At 43.1% G+C, this 24,805-nt stretch overlaps 1 protein-coding gene across 1 annotated transcript in view; it reads right to left on the minus strand.

Annotated features, from left to right (window-relative positions):
- Window positions 1-24,805, minus strand: part of mrps27 (mitochondrial ribosomal protein S27) — a 94,205-nt gene that overhangs the window by 56,291 nt on the left and 13,109 nt on the right. Inside the window, exons 3-4 of the mRNA XM_078214892.1 lie at window positions 19,604-19,674; window positions 17,592-17,650 (exon numbers count right to left, since the gene is read on the minus strand). Of these exons, the coding sequence (XP_078071018.1) occupies window positions 17,592-17,650; window positions 19,604-19,674 (130 nt within the window). The remainder of the gene's footprint in view (window positions 1-17,591; window positions 17,651-19,603; window positions 19,675-24,805) is intronic.

A 24,805-nucleotide genomic window follows, 5' to 3' on the forward strand; every position in this document is an offset into this window, starting at 1 on the left:
GGAATACAACAAATGCAACTATCTTCAAGAAGGGAGATGAATCATGCTATTGTAAACTATTGAGGGATTTCCCTTGAGCATAGCAGGAAAAATCCTGACATGCTTTCTCCTGAATTGCCTACTTTCTGTGACTGGGGAAATCCTCCTAAAGACACAGTACGGCTTTTGTCCTTCCTGAGGAACCCCCGACATGGGTATTGTTGCCAGACAAATCTAATAAAAATATCAGGAACTCTTTGTGCATTCATTAAGTTGATCAAAGCATTTGATTCAGTAAGTCGCGAGGCTCTGTGGAGGATGCTCCAGATATTTGAAAGTGCAGGAAACTTCTTCACAATCCTGCAATTCTTTCACGTGATTGCAATTGTCTCGAGTGGGAGATCTGAAACAAATGCGTTCAAAATCCAGAATGGGTCAAACAGAGCAATGTGATACCACCACCACCATGTCCAGTCCCACGCTTCCTGGCTACAAGGTCCAGTGCCTGTAAATGTAGCCTACATAAAAAATGTCAGCTCGAGTACAATCCTGCCCCAGTCCCCAAAGATTTGTGGTTCGAGAAATGGCCTGTTCAAACCCAGGGCAGAAACTCATCACCCTGAGTAGATGGCATCCTCAAATTGACCTATTAAAATAGAATCATGCCCATGCTGGCTCTCTGCAAGAGCAACTCAGCTAGTCCCACTGCCATGTCAATTCCCTGTAGTCCTGTAAATGTTTTGTTTTCAGGTGCTTTTGAAGGCCATGGCTGAATATACCTCCAACACATTTTCAGACAGTGCATTCCAGATACTAACAACTTATTGCATAAAAAATATTCCTTGTGTCACCAATGGTTCCTTTGGCAACCAACTTCTTGACTCTTTTGCCAGTGCGATCAGTTTCTCTCTACCCACTCTGGGCTCTCTGTCAAACCTCCTCTCAACCTTCTCTTTTCTAAGGAGAACAACTTCAGTTTCTCCAATCTATTCACATAGCTGAAGCTTTCATGCCGAGAACCATACTTGTAAATCTGTTCGGCGTCGTCTCTTAAGCTTTCACATTCTTTCTGAGAGATGGTGCCCAGAATTGGACACAATAATCCAATTGAGGCTGAACAAGAATTTTATAAAGCTTCATCATAAACGGTCTTGCTATTTAACTCTGTGCCTCAATTTATAAAACTCAGGATCCCAGATGACTTATTAACCACTTTCTCAATCTGCCCTGGCATCATCAATAAATGGTGCAAGTAAACTATCTGTTTGTATAGTCTCTCTGTTTCTCCATCCTCTATAAAATTATATCCTTTATTTTGCATTGCCTCATCTCTTTCTTTCTACAAATATTCATCACTTCACACTTTGCTGTATTATATTTCACCTGTCACATGTCTACACGTTCCACCAAACTTTCTATGTCTCCTCGAAGTTGATCACTAATTTTGTCACTGTTTATAATACTTTCAAATTTTGTACCGTCTGAAAATGTTGAAATTATCGTGGATCTTTTTAAAATTATTGTAATTTCTACCCAAGCTCCATTAATTTTAAAATAAATAAACCTGTTACAGCTTTGTTATTTACTTTGAGAATAGTGCTTCTGTCATGTCCAAATAAAGTGAAGTCGCCACACTCCCAGATGACCATTGGCTTGTGATGCAGAGCTGACTGGTGGTGATTTAACCTGAGGATCACCACACCTCAAGCGAGGGGCAAAGTTGAGAAGGTGGGCCTTCATGAATAACTCAGACGGTACGGGAATTGAACCTGTGCTGTTGGCGTTGCTCTGCATCACAAGCCAACTGAGCTAACCGATCCACATGTCTAAATATTAGCTGGATGATAACATGCACAGGTTTTCTACTAATTGTTTGGTGGAGGGGTTTGGTGAGGAGACTGCTCTTAGATGAATGACGGAAAATGCTACTCTTTGCGACTTGTAGATTTTTTGCCACTAAAAGAGCCAGCTTGTGACAAATGCAGACAGACTCCCAAATTAAACACTCTAACAGCAGACTGGGTTATGTTCTAGCAGTTGTGATGTCAAAAGCCTCTGGCGATTTTGTACCAGCAGTCAGGTTCATGGCTGGTTCCTCTGCATGGATGAACACACTTTCCACTGCATTCATTGGGTTATTTAAAAAGGTCATGAACTTTTTTTTGCTTTGGCATTTCAGTGAACTATGACTAGGCGACTTGCAATTTTAAATCTGATATAAACAAATGTGGAGTCACTTACATTTAGCATCCTTGGCATTTTGATCATCGTAAGAATTTCAAATGACAAATCTTTGGTTTAAAAATAACATGTCAGCAACGACACAATCTTTGCAATATTAGACATCCTTCTCTGATGAAGCAGTCTCTTCCACTTGACTATGATCCACTACATTATGATTCAATCCTGGTGTGTTAAATTTCATTACTCCAAAAGAAGCTACCATAGGCTCAAAAACCATGGGCGAAATCTTACCAAAAAATGGCAGTGTTGTTTCAGGCAAGAAAACTGACGTGTTTCTCTCCAGGGCAATCGGTTGGTTTTCTCTCCAGGTCTAACAACACTGCCAAAAAAAATTAAACTGTGCTTTCAGCAATTTAGTGACTTCAACTTTGGAATCCCCTTCATAAACGTTTGGCCTCCACTTCTCTCCCCATGCAAAAACCATCCTTAAACTGAGGATTTTAGTCATCTCTCCTAGAAATTTCTTCCTTTGTTTCGTCTCATTTTTTTTGCCAAATAATTGTGCACTTTGAAAATGTTGTTTTCTCATAAAAACATAAGAAATAGGAACAGGAGTAGACCATTTTGATCCTCAGGCCTGACCCACCGCTATTCAATGCCGTCATGGCTGATCTGATCATGGTCCTAACTCTATTAACTCAGCCTTGAATATATTCAATGATCAGCCTCTCTGGGTAAGACAATTCCAAAGATTAATGACCCTCTGAGCAAAGAAATCCCTCCTCACCCCAATCTTCAATGGAATACTCCTTATTTTTAAACTGTGTCCCTCATTCCACATTCCCCCACAAGACGAAACAATTCACTCAGAATCTACTCTGTCAAGCCTGCTCAGAATCTTTCAGAATCTTTCAATAAGATCACCTCTCATTCTTCTAAACTCCAGTGAGTATAGCCAACCCTGGTTAAGCTGCCTTCATTAGCCAAACCCCTCATCCTGGAATCAGCCAAGTGAGCCTTCTCTAAACTGCTTCCAATGCATGTATATGCCTCCTCTTCTACAAACGGCAGCTGATGCTAGATCAGTTGCAAATTTTAAATCTGTGATAGATAAATTTTTGTTAAGCTAATGTATTAGAGGATATAGGCCAAAGGCAGGTAGGCATATTGAGTTAGGCCACAGATCAGCCACGATCTCATTAAATGGCAGAACAGGCTCGAGGGGCTGAATGGGCTACTCCTGCTCCTACATTCCTATCTTCCCAAGGTGACCGAAGCTGTACCTTAGCTGTGGCCTCACCACTTCTCTACTTTTATACTTCAACTCCCTTGGATTAAGGTCAACATTTCATTAGCCTTCCTAATTACTTGATGTAGCTGCATGCTAATTTTCTGTGATTCATTTCTGACCATTAACCTGTGATTCAACAAGACTCTCAGAATTAACAGAGGCTGTAACATTTTTTGAACAGCTGCCATATACTTCTCTTGAGAAGAAATAAAAAAGCCTTTGTAACACAACTTCAATGAACAATCCATAATGTGTGCTAGTTTCAACAGTTGGTTTATGACAATGGAAAGGTAGCATTGGCTCTGAAGGGTGGGGGGGGGGGGGGGGGGGAGGATACAGTTTTGCAGGGATGGGATCTCATACCGATTCATCAACCGCACTCACAAGACAGCCCCGAACATCACCCAAGCACAACGCAACGCCATCCGCGCTCTCAAGACCAACCGCAACATTGTCATCAAATCAGCAGACAAAGGAGGGGCCATCGTCATACTGAACAGAACGGATTACTGCAAAGAAGTGTACCGACAACTGAACAACGACGAACACTACAGACAGTTACCCACAGATCCGACCAAAGAACACACCCGTCAACTCAACAGACTGATCAAGACCTTTGATCCGGACCTACAGAGCACCCTCCGTGCTCTCATCCGACGTACTCCCAGCGTTGGAGATTTCTACTGCCTCCCGAAGATACACAAGGCAAACACACCCGGCCGTCCCATCGTATCGGGCAATGGGACCCTGTGCGAGAACCTCTCCGGCTACGTCGAAGGCATCCTGAAACCCATTGTACAAAGAACCCCCAGCTTTAATCGCGACACAGCGGACTTCCTACAGAAACTCAGCATACATGGAGCAGTTGAACCAGGAGCACTCCACTTCACAATGGATGTCTCGGCACTCTACACCAGCATCCCCCACGACGATGGCATTGCTGCAACTGCCTCAGTACTCAATGCCGCCAACTGCCAGTTTCCAGATGCAATTTTACAACTCATCCGCTTCATCCTGGACCACAATGTCTTCACCTTCAATAACCAGTTCTTCATCCAGACACACAGAACAGCCGTGGGGACCAAATATGCACCTCAATATGCCAACATCTTCATGCACAGGTTTGAACAAGACCTCTTCAACAAACAGGACCTTCAACCGATGTATTACACTAGATACATCGATGAAATTTTCTTCATTTGGACTCATGGTGAACAATCACTGAAACAACTATATGATGACATCAACAAGTTCCATCCCACCATCAGACTCACCATGTACCGGAATCGGTTGCATTCTTGGGCACACGCATCTCCATCAAGGACGGTCACCTCAGCACTTCACTGTACTGCATGCCCACGGATAACCTCACGATGCTCCACTTTTCCAGCCTCCACCCTAAACACGTTAAAGAAGCCATCCCCTATGGACAAGCCCTCCGTATACACAGGATCTGCTCAGATGAGGAGGATCGCACCAGACATCTCCAGACGCTGAAAGATGCCCTCATAAGAACAGGATATGGCGCTCGACTCATCGATCGACAGTTCCGACGTGCCACAGCAAAAAACCGCACCGACCTCCTCAGAAGACAAACACGGACATGGTGGACAGAGTACCCTTCGTCGTCCAGTATTTCCCCGGAGCAGAGAAGCTATGACATCTCCTCCGGAGCCTTCAACATGTCATTGATGAAGACGAACATCTCGCCAAGGCCATCCCCATACCCCCAAGTCTTGCCTTCAATCAACCGCACAACCTCAAACAGACCATTGTCCGCAGCAAACTACCCAGCCTTCAGGAGAACAGTGACCACGGCACCACACAACCCTGCCACAGCAACCTCTGCAAGACGTGCCGGATCATCGACACAGATGCCATCATCTCATGTGAGAACACCTCACTATAAGAAGGATGTGGAAGCGCTGGAAAGAGTGCAGAGGAGATTTACCAGGATGCTGCCTGGTTTGGAGGGTAGGTCATATGAGGAAAGGTTGAGGGAGCTAGGGCTGTTCTCTCTGGAGCGGAGGAGGCTGAGGGGAGACTTAATAGAGGTGTATAAAATGATGAAGGGGATAGATAGAGTGAACGTTCAAAGACTATTTCCTCGGGTGGATGGAGCTATTACAAGGGGGCATAACTATAGGGTTCGTGGTGGGAGATACAGGACGGATATCAGAGGTAGGTTCTTTACGCAGAGAGTGGTTGGGGTGTGGAATGGACTGCCTGCAGTGATAGTGGAGTCAGACACTTTAGAAACATTTAAGCGGTTATTGGATAGGCACATGGAGCACACCAGGATGATAGGGAGTGGGATAGCTTGATCTTGGTTTCAGATAAAGCTCGGCACAACATCGTGGGCCGAAGGGCCTGTTCTGTGCTGTACTGTTCTATGTTCTATGTTCTAGAACACCATCCACCAGGTACACGGTACATACTCTTGCAACTCGGCCAACGTTGTCTACCTGATACGCTGCAGGAAAGGATGTCCCGAGGCATGGTACATTGGGGAGACCATGCAGACGCTATGACAACGGATGAATGAACAGCGCTCGACAATCAACAGGCAAGAGTGTTCTCTTCCTGTTGGGGAACACTTCAGCGGTCACGGGCATTCGGCCTCTGATCTTCAGGTAAGCATTCTCCAAGGCGGCCTTCACGACGCACGACAACGCAGAGTCGCTGAGCAGAGACTGATAGCCAAGTTCTGCACACATGAGGACGGCCTCAACTGCGATCTTGGGTTCATGTCACACCATCTGTAACCCCCACGACTTGCCTGGGCTTGCAAAATCTCACTAACTGTTCTGTCTGGAGACAATACACATCTCTTTAACCTGTGCTTAACCCTCTCTCCACTCACATTGTCTGTATCTTTAAGACTTGATTACCTGTAAAGACTCGCATCCCAACCATTATTTTGTAAATTGAGTTTGTGTCTTTATATGCCCTGTTTGTGAACAGAACTCCCACTCTGACAAAGGAGTAGCGAGCGCTCTGAAAGCTAGTGGCTTTTGCTACCAAACAAACCTGTTGGACTTTAACCTGGTGTTGTGAGACTTCTCACTGTATCTCATACCAAAGTAAGAAGTCTCACAACACCAGGTTAAAGTCCAACAGGTTTATTTGGTAGCAAATACCATTGGCATCTCATACCAAACACAGAGCAGAATGCTGAAGAAGAAATAACTGAGTGACTGAAGGAAGAGGATGCACACAATCAAAATGCAAAGCAAGGAAAACTCATACTCAATTTCATTGATCAGAAAATTCCTCCTGATTCTTTCTGGCACAGCTCCTTTCCCAATACAAAACCTTAAGCCATACTGTTGGAACAATATTGGAACAGTGGTGCAGTCACTATGTTAACAATACTAAAAATCCAGAGGGCTGGACTATTGATTCAGAAACAAAAATTCAAATGCTACAATGGCAGATGTGGAATTTAAAGACAGATTGTCTAAACAAGATCTGGAATAAAATAGTAATACAATACCAAAATCAGTAAAGGTGACCATGAAACTACTGATTTGTCAATAAAAACCCATCTGCTTCACTAACGTCCTTTAAGGGCTCTGCCATCCTTACTGGTCTATATGTTGCTTCAGATCCACAACGACGAGGTGTATTCTTAACAGCCCACTGAAATAGCCTTGCAGCCACTCAGCGCAATTCAGGATGGGCCTAATGCTAGCCTTGCCAATCATGTCCTCATCCCATAAGTGAGTTTTTAAAATTGTAACAGTAAGTTATTTGTTTCTTTTTCTGGAGTGCTGCATTGCAGCAAATGATGAGTCACGGGAAGGGGGCTAGGATGAGCTTGACAAAAAACAGCAATGTCATTTTTATATTAGAAGGCTGATTTTTAATAACTGCATTTCATTCTGTATGTAATCATCAGTTTTAATTCTCCTACACTAATGAATGTCACAGCTGAAAAGGAATTTTAATTATTTTTATTTGCGATGACTTGTCATCGGTAAGTTATTCACTGATATATTAAGAAATATATTTATTTCACGGTCAAAATTAATTTTATGGCAGGGAGGACAAGGACTCAAAAGTATTTTTACTAGGGTGGGAAAAAGTTAGAAATCATTACAACATGGGGCGGGGTCAAATAATGCAGACAAAACTTACAGAGAGCAACTCTGTACCAAATTTACAGGAAGCACTGTACACTATTGGAAGTTCTTAAGCTCATAAGCAATTTAAATGCTGTAGAGAACAATTTTAATGTACTCCCTCTGCTCCAGCCCAATCTGAAGTTATCAAGGTTTGCAAGCGACATGAAGGATCTAAGAGAAGGCTCACAATTTTAGAGTGTAAGCCTAGAGATGAAGGATGTAATTCAACTTGAACATTGCTACTTAATGGTTTTCACTTTGCGCACAACACTGATGTTGAATACAGCACCAGATATAAGCTTGATCCTAGAAAGAGTGATGCTTTGCTATGGAGGAGGCAGAGCCATTCAGTGAGGATTTGACATCAACTCCAGTGCGATATCAACCCATGTCTAAAAGTGGTCAGGGTGTCCCATAGACCAGGTGTTGTTGAATTGAATATTGAGAGGCCCACATGCATGCTGTGAATATATAAATTCGATCCACATGGGAGAGGATTCTGTGTCATTTGTATATAACTACAGTACTACATTCCAGATAGATAACTTGTGGCCAGGGTTAGGTGGTATAAACAGGCTGTAGCCCGTTGGAACAGATGCATCAGCTGCAGTTCTCAACAGCATTAACTTCTGCAGTGTACTTTTCCCTCCAGAAGGAATAGGTCTTAGACCTTTCCCCTCACGAGTGGACAAATAATTGGTCCTGAGCGGATTCCAGTGGGTTAATCAAATGAATAAATGGTATAGTACTCACATACAGACCGTGGATGAATTAGCTGATTTCAGCCACGTCAGAAGTAGGGTGCATGATCATTTTGTATTGTATGCCCTCAATGGGTACAACTTCTGGTTCCTTCTCATTGCACTGGTTGAGTGACAATTTCAGCACTGTGGATATACCTACACCACATGGACTGCAGCGGTTCAAGAAGATAGCTCACCACCACCTTCTCCAGGGCAATTAGGAATAAACACTGACCATTGCCAATGATGCCCACATTTCATGAACACATTAAAAAAAAATCTGAATCAGTCAGTAGAGCAATTGAGAACATGGTTCCTTCCAATTGTTTTTAATGGCACTGCTTTTCAAGCCTCTCACAAGTGATGTCTCATAAGCCTCCTAAAACGATAATAAAAACCTTACTTTCTTGAAAGATCTCAAAAGTGCTTCACAGGACGAATTACTTTTGAAACACAGTGACTGTTCTGTGGGGAGATGTAGCAGCCACATCCCACAAACAATAAATGTGTTGACTGAACAGCTAAGCTGTGTTTTTGCCACTGATATTCTTCCTATATTTGGCGCTATTCTCTCTCCACAGATGCTGTCAGACCCGCTGAGATTTTCCAGCATTTTCTGGGTGTAGTGATTTCTGTACCTAGGTCCCTAAATTTAGCTTCTTAGCATTTTGAAAATAGAAAGCGATCGAATTTGTGACAGATTATAGCCAGAAGAAAGCTTGCACCATGGCTTCAAGTTCAGGATCTCGATAACCAAAGTAAATGAGTGGGATGAACCTTACTAGTTTTCAAGCAGAAAGAACCAAATGACAGAAAGGGGAGAATCTTCACACCAGCAATTTCAACCAATGAACTTTGGTCACCAACAACCAATTGATGCAACAGGCCAGAGCCTGCCTGCATGTATTCTAATCTAGGAAGAACAATATGGAGACAGGGAGCTGCCAGAGGGCAAGATTGAAGAGCAGAAACCAGGTTCAGATGTATCACAAAACTCCAACATAAAATTAAGACAAAGCTATTTTGTTCAGTATTTTCACAGCTGAACACAGAAAATATCGGAACAGTCTTGTAACTCATCGCCTGCCATGTTACATGCATTGGAGGCCTGTAACAGCCATATTACTAGAGCAGCTACAACATGGATTCTCAATTTATAGGAAGCCTAACAAATCTATTCTTGAAATATAACAATTATAAAAAGGTTAAAAAAGTGGATTTTAAATATTCTGCATTGATTTTCAAATTACACCGTGATATATTCAGATATAGACATAAACATGCAAATATATTATACATAAAAATGGTATATGTATCTATATTGGTATTGGTTGAGAAGTGAAGTGTCATCTGGAATCTGAAATTATGATAGGCTAACTATACTGAGCAGACTGATGGGGTGAGTGGTTGCTATGGCGATTCAATTATGAAATTTCCTCCAGCACTCTGCTAAGTGCTAATGCAGCTTCAGTGCAGTCTGATTTATATCAGCAGCAAACATCAAAACTGCTTAAATACCAAAATCTCAGAAATTTCACTATGTTCTGATAAGAGGGATTATAGGTTATCAGCAAGCACAGCTTTCTGCTTCGTAATGTGGCCGACTGCAGATTGAAGTACAGTACTTTAATGATACCTACTAATCATTTCTCCTTGCCAGTTGGGAAACAGCCATGTAAATACTAGTAAATGTTCCAACACCTCCCCTCGACCTCGCATCACAGTTAAACCCTTTGTCATATTAACGCTTCATTCCAAATATTTTACATAAAGTCTCGACTGGATGATTACCAGTGTAATTTTGCTGATTTGGTACGGTAAATCATCCAATGATGCAACGAACAAACGCAGGAACATTTTTAGTCCTGGAGCTTTCATTTTCTGATCTCTTCTTAAGGCTGTCTCTACTGTTCATAATCTATTGGACAGCCACCATCTGAAATATTAAGCCAATCTCATTATATTTAGAAAGCAGCACTAGGGCAAGCGAAACTCCCTTGCCTAAAACAAACCCAAAAGTGACCAGTGAAGTATAGGTTAGAGAGAGTGTTCTTAGAAAACAATGTACTAATCAAGCCTCCCAAAGATACACAAGGCAAACACCCCGGCCGTCCCATCGTATCGGGCAATGGGACACTGTGCGAGAACCTTTCCGGCTACGTCGAGAGCATCCTGAAACCCATTGTACAAAGAACCCCCAGCTTTTGTCGTGACACTACGGACTTCCTACAGAAACTCAGCACACACGGAGCAGTTGAACCAGGAGCACTCCTCGTCACAATGGATGTCTCGGCACTCTACACCAGCATCCCCCACGGCGATGGCATTGCTGCAACGGCCTCAGTACTCAGCGCCAACAACGGCCAATCTCCAGATGCAATTTTACAACTCATCCGCTTCATCCTGGACCACAATGCCTTCACCTTCAACAACCAATTCTTCATCCAGATACACGGAACAGCCGTGGGGACCAAATACGCACCTCAATATGTCAACATCTTCATGCACAGGTTCGAAAAAGACCTCTTCACCACACAGGACCTTCAACCGATGCTATACACTAGATACATCGATGACATTTTCTTCCTTTGGACTCATGGTGAACAATCACTGAAACAACTATATGATGACATCAACAAGTTCCATCCCACCATCAGACTCACCATGTACTACTCTCCGGAATCGGTTGCATTCTTGGACACACGCATCTCCATCAAGGACGGTCACCTCAGCACTTCACTGTACCGCAAGCCCACGGATAACCTCACGATGCTCCACTTCTCCAGCTTCCACCCTAAACACGTTAAAGAAGCCATTCCCTACGGACAAGCCCTCCGTATACACAGGATCTGCTCAGATGAGGAGGATCGCAACAGACAACTCCAGATGCTGAAAGATGCCCTCGTAAGAACAGGATATGGCGCTCGACTCATCGATCGACAGTTCCGACGCGCCACTGCGAAAAACCGCACCGACCTCCTCAGAAGACAAACACAGGACACGCTGGACAGAGTACCCTTCGTCGTCCAGTACTTCCCCGGAGCAGAGAAGCTACGGCATCTCCTCCGGAGCCTTCAACATGTCATTGATGAAGACAAACATTTCGCCAAGGCCATCCCCACACCCCCACTTCTTGCCTTCAAACAACCGCACAACCTCAAACAGACCATTGTCCGCAGCAAACTACCCAGCCTTCAGGAGAACAGTGACCACGACACCACACAACCCTGCCACAGCAACCTCTGCAAGACGTGCCGGATCATCGACACGGATGCCATCATCTCACGTGAGAACACCATCAACCAGGTACACGGTACATACACTTGCAACTCGGCCAACCATGTCTACCTGATACGCTGCAGGAAAGGATGTCCCGAGGCATGGTCCATTGGGGAGACCATGCAGACGCTACAACAACAGATGAATGAACACCGCTTGACAATCACCAGGCAAGAGTGTTCTCTTCCTGTTGGGGAACACTTCAGCAGTCACGGGCTTTCGGCCTCTGATCTTTGTGTAAGCGTACTCCAAGGCGGCCTTCACGACAGCGCAGAATCGCTGAGCAGCCAAGTTCCGCACATATGAGGACGGCCTCAACCGGGATCTTGGGTTCATGTCACACTATCTGTAACCCCCAGACTTGCCTGGGTTTACAAAATCTCACTAACTGTCCTGGCTGGAGACAATACACATCTCTTCAACCTGTGCTTAACCCTCTCTCCACTCACATTGTCTGTACCTTTAAGACTTGATTACCTGTAAAGACTCGCATTCCAACCATTATTTTGTAAACTGAGTTTGTGTCTTTCTATGCCCTGTTTGCGAACTGAAATCCCACTCACCTGATGAAGAAGCAGCACTTCGAAAGCTAGTGGCTTTTGCTACCAAATAAACCTGTTGGGCTTTAACCTGGTGCTGTGAGACTTCTTACTGTGCTAATCAAGCCAACCAAGCAAGGAAATGAATCCCTTAATCTTAACTCTTTAACCCATTAATAGCAAAAGAACATAGAAATAAACATCACCTAATGTAAGTTAATGTAAGTTAAGACTGCACTCCCTACCTATGACCGTTATTTAGCCTGCTCTCATGACACTGATAGGTCAGTCTGACTGTGTTTCAATGTGAGAACAATGTTAAATAGCTCCTGGGCATCATACTGGCTTGATTAACTTCAAGGCACTTACAGCCAAGTGTTGGAAATTTGATTGTTTGCTGGTATATTTTCATAGTTTTAAAAGGCTCATATATCTCAATTATTGTCTGTGGTTCTCAGAACTAATCTTTCACAATGGGTGAGATCACTGAAAATTAAGTCAGGAGGCTGAAATGAAAGCTCAGGGCATTTTATTTCCTAGACCAATATTAATTGCAAACTTAAAGCAATGGATCTCCATGTGCTTCGAGATGCCTCTTAGTACATAGTTAGGACAACAAATAAGTAGTTGCTGTGCGTTTTTTTCCTAAAGTTTATTTATTAGTCACAAATAGCTTACATTGACACTACAATGAAGTTAATGAAAATCTGCTAGTCACCACACTCCGGCGCCTGTTTGGGTACACTGAGGGAGAATTTAGTATGGTCAATGCAACTAACCAGTACGTCTTTTGGACTGTGGGAGGAAACTGGAGGCACCCAGAGGAAACCCATGCGGACATGGGTAGAATGTGAAAACTCCACACAGACAGTGACCCAAACCTGGAAACGAACCCGGGTCCCTGGCGTTGTGAGGCAGCTGTGCTAACCACTGTGCCACCGTGCTGCCTTTACTTTCGCTGTGCCGCCTTTATTACTTTCCTTCAAATTCATTGTGCACATTCTATAGTTTGAAATATTGCAGAAGTGCAATTTTAAAAGCTTGCGTGGTTTTAAAACTTAAATAGTTTTAAAACCATTCAGAGGAACATAGAATGCTACAACACAGAAGGTACCTCTGGTTACCTCTGTTTTGGGCTACATTTTCATCACTGAGGTTGCCATCACAGAATAAAGGTTTTTTGGGTTCTCAGCCTGGATGATTGACACTTTTACTGCCCTTCGCTAAATTACATTTTTTAAACATAGTGGAAAGTAATAAATGAATGATTTTTTTGTAAAGCTTTCTTTTACATATCCTACTGTCACGATAGGGTTAATTGGATCTACAGTGTATAGTGTGTGAATGGGCATGGGAATGTCATAGCTTGGCATAGTGAGCATGAAGGGCAAGAGGGGTGGGTGCAGGGGCATTACTTGGCATGGTGGCATGAGAGGCCATAGAGGTTGTTTGGGTGGCATAACTTGGCAAAGGGGGCACGAGGAGGACTTTTTGAACGCACCTTTTAAAAGGTCTCCTCATGCAATCTACGGCTTACGACTTCTGAGTGCCGATGAACCATGGCTCTTTGAAAACCTAGCCTGACTTCATGACAAATGAGGTGGAGCAGGACATGCCTAGTTCTGCAATGGAGCCGGCCGGGTCAGGAATGCTGGGTATGTGCTTTTGACCCACACCTTTCAGAGGCACTCCCGAGATCCAGACAGCCCAGGAACGGGGTCAGGAATGTTGGAATTGGGACCCGCCCGCCATTTTTAAAAGGCTCGGTAAAAATCCAGCCCTTCATTACTGGAAACTGTTTCTTCATTATTTCCCCTCTCAAAATCTTCCTGATTTTGAACACCTCTATCATATCTCCATCAAACCTTCTCTGCTCAAAGGAGAACAGTCAAACAGTTTCTCTAATCGCTCCGCATTACTGAAGTCCTCCATCTGTGGTACCTTTCTCGAAGGCCATGGCAACCTCCCTAAAGTGCGTTGCATTGAATTGGCCATAATATTCCAGCTGGGGCATAACCAGTATTTTAAAAAAAACGTCCTTTTTTTGTACTCTATGCCTCAATTTATAAAGTTGTTTTCATATCCTTCTCATCTTGTCGTGAAACCTTTAAACAATGTTATATTTCTGTTAGATTAATTATCTTTCTCACAAGGTCAAGAGGTGCTGCTGTATTGTTAATCAATCCTTAGCCCAGGTATTTCCATTTTCAATTTCCAGTAGTAGCACTGCATTTCCGGAGGGGTGTTAGTTTTTGTGCGATGGTTGAAAATTCAGAGAAGACAGATAGAAGTGTGCAGCAAGTCGAAAATGATTACTGACAGAATCTACATACCCATTAGCAGAAGATCCTGCACGGGACTTTTCAGTGTATTGTTGAGTTCCCTGGTTGAAACTACTTTTATTCATGTCCTTACAACAACATTTCAGGAGCGGGCTTTCCATTATAAATTTTAGTTGGTGACATTTCATGCTCAACAACACAAGGGATGCAACTTCCTGCCATTTTGTCCACCGAGGACGGCACAGTTTGCAGAGTGGTTAGCACTGCTGCCTGACAGCGCCAGGGACCTGGGTTCAATTCCCGGCTTGGGTCACTGTCTGTGTGGAGTTTGCATGTTCTCCCCATGTCTGCGTGGGTTTCCTCCCATAGTCCAAAGAAGTGTGGGTTAGGTGGATTGGCCATGCTAAATTGCCCCTTAGTGTCAGCGGGACTAGTAAGGGTAAAAACGTGGGGTTATAGGGATAAGGCCTGGGTGGGATTATGGTTGGTGCAGACTCGATGGGCCAAATGGCCTCCTTTTGCACAGTAGGGATTCTATGATTCTATGAGGCATCAGCCCCTGGATTATTCCTAACTCTGGGGTTACATAAGTCAGAAGCAGAGATGCCAATTTGCAGTAATTAGCAAAAGGGCTGCATGCTTTTATGGGTTTTCTAAGGGCAGAATTTTCAAGTTGGAAAGTGCCCAATTGAGTTCTGATTGGTGGTGGGCAGGACCCCTGTTCCCCTTGGAAGGAAGTTCCGCCTTGAAGAGCTAGCAGACAATCTGATTGGCCGACAACTCTCCAACCTGTCCAGGCATAGCGCTACAGTGGCCAGAAGAGGTACCCTAATCCTAATGCAACTCTCTGCCTATAATCAAGCCCCAGGATTGTTCTTAAAGTTCCAAGTTTAAGTTTATTTATTCGTGTCTCAAGTAGGCTTACATTAACACTGCAATGCAGTTACTGCCAAAATCCCCTAGTTGCCACACTGGGGTCCTGGGTTGGAAGGGATGGACCAAGTTCCAGAGGGGAGGCCCCCAAATGTGAAGTGGTCTTCAGATTGTGGCTCTCCCCCTACCTTCCCGCCTGAGATGGAGAATTGTTTCTTTGTCTGCTTCCCACCCTGCACTGACCAGCGTTAAACCTCAACCTGGGCGGGAAAGGACAGGTTTCCCGCCCAAGGCCCTTTCTGCCCCACCCTGAAATTGTGTCTGGGTCGGAGCAGGCGCAATCCTGGGGGAAATCCCGTTTTCCACTTCCCGCTCCTGCCTTCGAGCCCACCTGGAGATGGAACGTAAAATTCTGTCCAAAGTTTCTGAATTAACATCCAAGGCACGGACAATAGATATTTGAAATGGAGGACTTCCATCTTGTTGAGATTGGCCTGACTCTGCAAAGTCTCATACTGACTCCTACCTGAATGCAGTCTCTCCCACTGAATGTCACCCAAGTACAAATTTCTAAATGTAATTTCAGCTCTAGATTGTAAATATATACTAAACTAGAAATTGCTTAATATTCTCAACATTATGTACAATCTACAGCACAAGACTCAATTGGGCCTAATTAGTCTATGCCAGTTGTTACGGATAGGGTTTAAACAGCCCGGATTTCTCCTCACCCATCCATAAACAGAAAGAGGGGGAAGAATTTGGCAGGAGGCCCATCAATTGGTTTTACATCGGCATGAATTTCCCGTCATGTCTTCCGCTGGTGCCATCCATGAAGGATCGGAAAACTCGCAGGAGGCTGACATGAAACGGATTTGCATCCCGCTAATGGGATTCAGATGAAGGCCCAACAACCCATGTCTAACTCTCTGACGCCAGCAAGGAAACACACCAGTGCGATACAGGCCTGGAATAACACGGCATGCAGATACTGGGATTCACCTGAGCAATGCCTGGGGCTGTCTCCAGAGCTCAGGATGTAGGGCCGCTGTCAACCTTCGCTCCGGAGCACCACAGCAGTGGCTTGGGGGAGCATTCACAAGTCCATCTTCATAGAATCACAGAATTCCTACAATGCAGAAGGAGGCTGTTCGGCCCTTCAAGCCTGCCCTGACAACAATCTCACCCAGGCCCTATCCCCGTAAGCCCACATATTTACCCTGCTGAAGGGTCAATTTAGCATGGCCAATCCACCTAACCTACACATCTTTGGAAAGTGGGAGGAAAGAGAAGCACCTGGAGGAAACCCACGCAGACACGGGGAGAACATGCAAACTCCACACAGACAATCACCCAAGGCTGGCATCGAACTCGGGTCCCTGGCACTGTGAGGCAGCAGTGCTAACCACTGTGCCACCGTTCTGAACTCAGAATGTTCCCAGAGATCCACCTTAATTTTCAGAAGGTCCATCTTCTCTCTCCAATGCTGCCTTTCAATGTGGCACCCGGAAACGACGGCAGATGAAGCGCCATCAGACCTGTCCCACCACGGAATATGGTGAAGAACACACGGTTGCATAATTAATTAGGTCAGCGTTGGATGATATGGTGCCTTTTCCCTGCTGACTTCAATGGAAAACACTCCACATTCTTGTCCCCTCCATGGGATTTAGTCCCAGATGGGAGAATCCTGCCCTCGGTCATTCAGCATATATTCATTCCACCTGGAGGGACCTTTCCAAAAGGTAAACTGAAGTGACCAATCATATAATTTCCGACTGTCCAGGCCACTGCTTGCGGCTTCTTTGAAAAATATGCAATCGACAGTAAGTACCGAGGAACAAAGTTAAGGAGCTATCCTTCCCCTCCGAGTTCAATACACATGTAACACTGAGACGGACAGTAAAACTAACATAGGTCAAGTACACAATCACCTCTGCACCTTTCAATGTTCAGCCGAGTCAAGAGACTGGATGTGGTAGAGAATTGTTGTGCTCCGGCTGTCTTCAATATTTAGACAATATATTTTTTTCTTTAACGTACCAACGAAGCAATGTGAATTATTCCTCACTGTGTGGCAGACTTGGTGATGGTGAAGAGAAATGTGAAAAACATTAGAATAAAAGGGCACGAACATTTTGATACTTCCTTTCATGACAGCCAAGATTGTTATTTCTTTACATAGAACGTGCAGCCCAGAAACAGGTCGGTGGGCATGGAACAGAACAAAGTACCGTTTGTTCACAGTATTACTCTATGCAAAACACTTGGGAGATCAAGCAAAATGTACTTACTTGTAAATATAGTATTCAGCCTGCTCAACCTCTTCTCTTGAAGAAATGTTGTCGATAAACTACAGAAATAATGAGCGGAAGTATTTAAATCTGGTTATAAATCTGCTAACTGTATCACCTCAGCATTTACTGCAATACAAAAGACACATGGCGATGGTCATTTAAATCACACTAACTAATAATTACACCAACTAAAGTTGTCACGTTTTATTGCAAGTAATGTCCAACAGATAAGGAAAATTTGAGATAAATCAAAGCTCTTGTACAAAGCAATAGTCGCCTCGTTGTCGAGGCTTGAAGCTATCTGACTATAAGGATAACGCAAGAAATAAATGGTGAAGTAAAAACATAATTTGACATGTCCCTTTACGGCCAAATCAAGCAAAATAAACCCAAGGGGGAGAGAAATTATTCTTCAAAGAAAATCTTCCGCAGAATTGAAAATGAAGACCCTGTTTATGTGCATCAGTTACTGCTTTATTCGCCTTTTTCTTTATTTCATTTATGCCTCCAGCAAGAAGCCAAACTGGCTCATTTGAGTGATGGCAATTCATCTACAATGGACAATATCAAGTAGAAATAAAAGGATTGCATTGAATATTGTTGTGCCATGTGGATGGTGATCGGTACAGTTCTGAGAAAAGTCAGTAGGACATAACACACTGACCACATAGCCAATAATACTGCCTTCGTTCAAATTAACTGTGGCTTTGAAAAGTGCGTAAAACGCTTGAGATATTTAAATTACTTAATGAAAACTACTAATTCCTAAAATAACAATTTTTTATTAATAGGATTAAGACAGCGAGGCCTGACCTCCTGACATTGTCCTCACCAACAGAAGTGAGGTGGCCATGCACTTCTGCTAGTCCTGAGATAGCTCTCCAACCCAGGCAGGTTTTCCAGCCCAGGGCTCATTATCATACCAGAGGCCGCTCTTTGGTCACCGCGTGAGAGTCCGGGGCAAAAAATGTCCAGCTCTAGGCCTCTGGATATGCTGCTAAAGTGATGGCCTGTCATATCATATCTATTTTTAAAAGACAGTCATCTCCCTTTTACTTGATGGGACCCTCGTGTCTGCATGGGTTTCCTCCGGGTGCTCCGGTTTCCTCCCACAGTCCAAAGGTGTGCGGGTTAGGATGGACTGGCCATGATAAATTGCCCCTTAATGTCTAGGGGGATTATCAGGGTAAATGCATGATAGGCGGGGATAGGGCCTGAGTGGGATTGTTGTTGGTACAGGCTCGATGGGCCAGATGGCCTCCTTCTGCACTGTAGGGATTCAATGATTTCTATGCTTAGTTCTACCTAATAAAGATTCCATTATTAAGTCACTGACTCTGGCAACAAGTAAGAAATTGCTAAAGAGTCAGAGAAAGTAAGACTAAAGGAGATTGACCCCACTTTATTTCTTGACAGTTCTCTTCTCTCATTAATGACTGCTGTAGGGTTTTGCAATAATGTGGACTATTTTCAGAAAGAAGCTTAGGTGAGAACCAGAGCATTCATTTGTTGTGATCTAATGGAACCCTGGCTGCGAATAAAACTCAGGCTGGAAAGACAATATTTAGAAGTAAAGGGTTGAAATTCTTTTCTCCTCCAACTAATACAGTGTCAGGCAAAATCTTCAGTTATTTTTGGAAAGTTATAACATCATTGCAAATAAACATAATTTTATTTGGTTCTCGCCTCAATGTCCCCAGTAATACAGTGTGAATCTCTGGCATACCCCCTGTTTTTCCTTCAAAGTTATAAATAATGCTTATTTCAGTCTAAATATGTCATCATGAGGGTACATTCAGAACTCAGAAACCCGAGGATAATATTGCATTATAGATATAGAGTTAAGGCAATACTTTAAACTAGCTTACATTTTTGGACTCAAAAACAAAATCTTTAAAATGCGTACATGAAATCGAGTGGGCTTTTTGTGAACTAGTTGTAAATCTGTACATCATAGATATTCTGTATGATTATTAATAATACATGGAGGAAGCCTGTACCAGCCTTACCCGTGCTATTGTTAACGAGCTGACAGGAAGTTTCTTCTCATATGTTATGTCCATTAGTGCAGCTAATTCCGCTGATTGAAAGAAACAGAATCATGTTCAATTATATTTTTATTACAGATACTTATACCCACATCAAAATAGTAAGTGAACCATTCTTGTGGAAAATAACTGAAGTGTGATAGTCTTTTGTTCCACCAGGCAACCATTTTACAGCAGTATCTCAGTTACTATTTTTGAATGTGATTCCTTGTATTAAATTCAATAAACGCCCTGCAAAGAAAATCTAGCAATATGCCTGAATGCTTTACATTACTTAAGAGATAGCAGCGCTGCTCTTCTGCAAAGATCTCTGAAACATAAATGGAAGGAGGAATCCTTGACTTGCTCGATCTTGTTTAACAAAGGCCTTTGCTTCCAGTGTGCTGGCCCTGGGACGAACCCATCAGTTCTCATTAACCAAGAGCATACAGTCGATCAATATTCCAGCAAGGTTACAAAATATGGCTCACGAAATTATATGTTCTGGAAAATCACGTTCAAATTTCCTTCAAATTATAAGGAATAGTTTTCACCACAAACCGGAGGACAATTGTTTCTAACCTAGCTGTTCAAAAATAAAGAGCACAAAATCATCTTTTACAATTAAAATGCACGCGGATTGAGGCAAACTGTCCTTCAGGAAAATTTCTCCCTTTTAATTTCATATTAAATTATACTCTGCATACGGCTGGGAATTCTTGGGCAGCGGGGTGGTGGGAGGCCTGTGGTTTATTGGCAATTACTCGTAGAAAAATAGAAATAGCAATATCAGCAAGCATTCCACTATATACTGGAACTGGCAATGACCTGTGGCACAGACATTTTCTGGATAAGCGAAAATGAGATGCAATATAAAAATGTCTCCGGGAGGAACACCACACTGCCACCTGCCGTGCTTTTCTACTGCTCTAAATCTCAACTAAACCATCCCCCCACATCATTCAGCTTGTTACAATTAAGGAGTTCTGTACGTACACCAATCCATTAAATCATTAAAGGTGCCTCCCAAATTCCAGGAATACCTTCAAAATTAATATTTTTGAATCCTTGCCTGTATTACTTTATGTTACCATGTATATTGCAAGAGTATGGAGTGCTATGATGAAAACTACTACACTCTCTTTATTACAGGCCTACAAGCAACTGATCAAATATTCAACGTTTCCACTCTTAATATAGTGATTTATTTTCCATTATAGGTCTAATAATGCTGGTTGTATTGCTTTCTTATTATGGATTATGTTTTTTAAAAAATCACAGTTTTTCAGATCAAATCTAAAGACATTGCATCATTAATAATTTAAGAAAAAATTGTACTTAAAAGTTGGAATGTTAAAAATAAGCCTCAAGGCATACTTCAACATCGTGAAATAATTGGAAAACGTCACTTCAGCAATTCTGCCACAATTTCCTCCTCCAGCTCTGCCTCAGTTCCAATAGGACACTGCTAAAAAAAGCTGCAAGAGAATACTGGGCAGGATGTTGACCTTTGGTCAGGACTCAGACATCAGAGCCTAATGGGGGTCACAACATGCACTGTCGCCCAGAATGATTTTCCCTCAATTGACCAGAGGGCAGGCTCTTACAAGTGTAACAGGTGGACTCTTTTAAAGTTTATTTATTAGTCACAAGTGAGGCTTACATTAACACTGCAATGAAGTTACTGTGAAATTCCCCTAGTTGCCACACTCTGGCGCCTGTTCAGGTCAATGCACCTAGCCAACACGTCTTTCAGAACGTGGGAGGAAATGAAAGCACCCGGAAGAAACCCACGCAGACATGGGGAGAACATGCAAACTCCACACAGACAGTGACACAAGCCAGGAATGAAACCTGAGTCCCTGGCGCTTTGGGGCAGCAATGCTAACCACTGTGCCGCCCCTCAAGACAGAAGGACTCGAGAGAGAGAGAGAGAAGGAGAAGTAAGAGGCCTCTATCACAGAAGCAACAGCAAGCTGCCTTTTCAGGTGAGGCAGAGAAAAGGGCACTTCAAGCTGGAAGTAGTTTCTCTCCAACTTCTTAAACTTTTAAACACAAAATAGACTCACCAGCAGAACCACCAGTGGATTTAGCTGTAGGCAAAAAGGAGGCTAGTTACAAAACCTGCCTGGAGCACTAGCCCCACACACAGTCTGTCATAGAATCTCTACAGCGCAGGAGACAACCATTCAGCCCCGACCAACAACAGGCCCCATCACTGTCATTCCACATATTCACCCTGCCAATCCCCCCGACACTAAGGGGCAATTTAGCATGGCCAATCCACCCTAATTGGCACATCTTCGGACTGTGGGAGGAAACCGGAGCACCCGGAGGAAACACACGCAGACACAGGGAGAACGTGCAAACTCCACACAGACAGTGACCCACGCTGGAAATCGAACCCAGGTCCCTGGCGCTGTGAGCCAACAGTGCTAACTGCTGTGCTACCATGCTGCCCCTGTCACTGGGAGGCCATCTTCAGACCGCTGGCCTATCCCCCAACATCTTAGCGGGCTTGGAGGACAAATGGACAATCCAGTCAGCCTCTAGCAATAGGCATTAATTAACCATTTTCTGGTTTGTGGGGTAGTCCGGTGAAAACGGCCCAAGGGTGGGATGATGTGCAAATCTGCACACCGCCTGTGGGATACATGGGAACACCACAACCTTTAAGTTCCTCTCCAGGCCATACACCATCCTAATTTAGCATTCAACAGAAACTAGAAGCAGAAGTAGGCCATTCCGCCCTTCTAGCCTGCTCTGCCATTCATTTTGATCAATTGGAAACTGTTTCGCGAGTCCTTCATTGTTGCTGGATCCAAATCCTGGAACTTCCTTCCAAACAGCAGTGTGTGTGTGTGCAGCTACACCACATAGACTGCTGCAGTTCAAGAAGGCTGCTCACCACTACCTCCTCAGAGATAATTAGGATGGGCAACGAATGCTGGTCTAGACAGCGATGCCCACATCCTGAGAATGAATACATTTTCAAAACACTTCAGGTAGAGTGTTATTTGTCATTTAGAAAGGCACAGAGTAAACAAGGACAGCCGGATTGGATTTGTTAATGGAAGGCACTGTCTGACTACCTTGATTGAATTTTTTGAGGTGGTGATAAGGAAGTCTAATGAGGGTTGAGTGTTTGATGTAGTGCACATGGATTTTAGCAAGGCTTCTGACAAGGTCCGCATGACATGGTCAGAAAAGTAAGAGCCATAGGCATTCAAGGGCAAATGACAAGTTGGAAGTAAGGGTAATAGTCAATTGATGTTTTTGTGACTGGAAGGCAGTGGTGTTCTGCTGGGTTCAGTACCAGGCCCCCTGCTTTTAATGTTATATATCCATGATTTAACTGTAGGAGGTATGATTTTAAAAGTTTGCAGATGATACAAAAATGATCCATGGGTTGATATTGAAGAAGAAAACTGCAGTCTGTAGGAAGATATCAATGGACTAGTCAGGTTGGCAGAAAAGTGGCAAATAGAATTCAATCTGGAGAATTGTGAGGTCATGCATTTGGTGAGGGCATAAAGGATAAAGAAACACATAATAAATGGTAGAAGACTGAGAAACGTAGAGGAAAAAAAGGAGCGTGTTTCCACAGATCCACAAAAGCACCAGAATAGGTAGATATGGTGGTAGACAAGGCATTCAAGATATATACAAGTAGGCTATAGGGTGATTTAATTAAGATATATAAAATTACAAGGGGCCTAGATAGGAAGGACTAATTGGCAAGGGGGTCAAAACCATAGCATCGATTTGAAATAATTGCTAGAACATTGAAAGGAGTTGAGGGTGTGACAATACCTTGCTTTTAAAAAATGTATTTGTGTCGTGTTTCTTGCAAAGGTTTTTATTTAGCAGTCAGTTCTATTTATTGGTGCCACCTTTGTCTATAACCGCTCACCTACATGTTGATGCTGCAGAAGTATAATTGATCCTAATTGCTGGGATGTTTGTTTTCATTTCGAGTAAAGCAGTTCTGTTATTTTAGGTTTTCCCCTGGGGTTTTTCAGAGTGGGGCTTGAATAGGTTGATTGACAGGAAAATCATGTGATGGGGCAGGATTAGGCTTACAGAGAAATCAAGTCAGGCACTGCTTGGAATTATTAGAGAGAAGTGCCTCTCTTTCTATCTCTGAATTTGGAGACTGGGACCTGCCAGGAAATAAGTCTCTTTCTCTGGAAGCTGCTGTATAGGAGTCAGAAGACAGGTGTATTTCTGTATCTGTCCCGAGGGATTAAAAGGTTAGAAATCTAGCATCCATATCAGCCAATTTTTTTTGTGCTAACATTTTCTGAAGAGGGATTTATGCCTGTGGGAATATTGCTTAAATTGGAACTATAGAGATAGTTAACTGTTAGGAATTATACCTTGTCATGTTTAAGTATTTCAATTGGTAAAAGTTATGCCACTTCTTTTTGTTATATTTTAACTGTGTTGTTAAATAAAGTTTGTTTGATTAAAGCTTCCTAATGGAAATCTTCTTAATGGAATCATATCTGGAGCGAAACACCTTATGCTCGCTCTATTGCCAAAATCAAAAAAGGTTGGGGTCACGGCTAATTTCATAATATACCTGGAATTTTCTGATCTGGTCCCTAACAAGGGGAAATTGTTTTCATCCAGAGGATGGTGGAATTCACTGTTCCTAAGGGTGGTGGAGGCAGAAATCCTTGTCACATTTAAAATGTACTTGGATATGCACTTGAGGTACAGGGTTCTGGAGTAAATATTGGAAAGGGCGATTAGGCTGGATAGCTCTTTTCTAGCCATCGTGGACACAATGGCCATATGGCTTCTTTCTGTGCCATAAAATTCTATAATTCTATGTCATATGTGGAACGATATCTTCGGCAAGACAACTACTTTCAGGAGAGAGAAAAGGAGGAAATAAATAAAAATGGAAGAATCCAAAGTCTTACTCTGGTCGACGGAGGGAGCTGTTCAGCAATGTTTAGGTATAAAGTCTGTGCTCTTCACTTCATATGTTTAGGAAAATGTTCTTTTCAAAGGGCTGAGTGCGGTCCTGTAATATGTTCTGAATCTCCAGAACTTGGCTTCAATTTCAGCCCAGAATTATAACATAAAGCCCCTTGAACAGCTCTTAGGATTCTAAGTGAAATTGGGGTAAAAGCACTTTCAAACTGGTTGCCAGTGGATTATGTACACGATGCA

This window comes from Mustelus asterias, chromosome 6 (assembly GCF_964213995.1).
Source record: "Mustelus asterias chromosome 6, sMusAst1.hap1.1, whole genome shotgun sequence".
NCBI classification, from domain to species: Eukaryota; Metazoa; Chordata; class Chondrichthyes; order Carcharhiniformes; family Triakidae; genus Mustelus; species Mustelus asterias.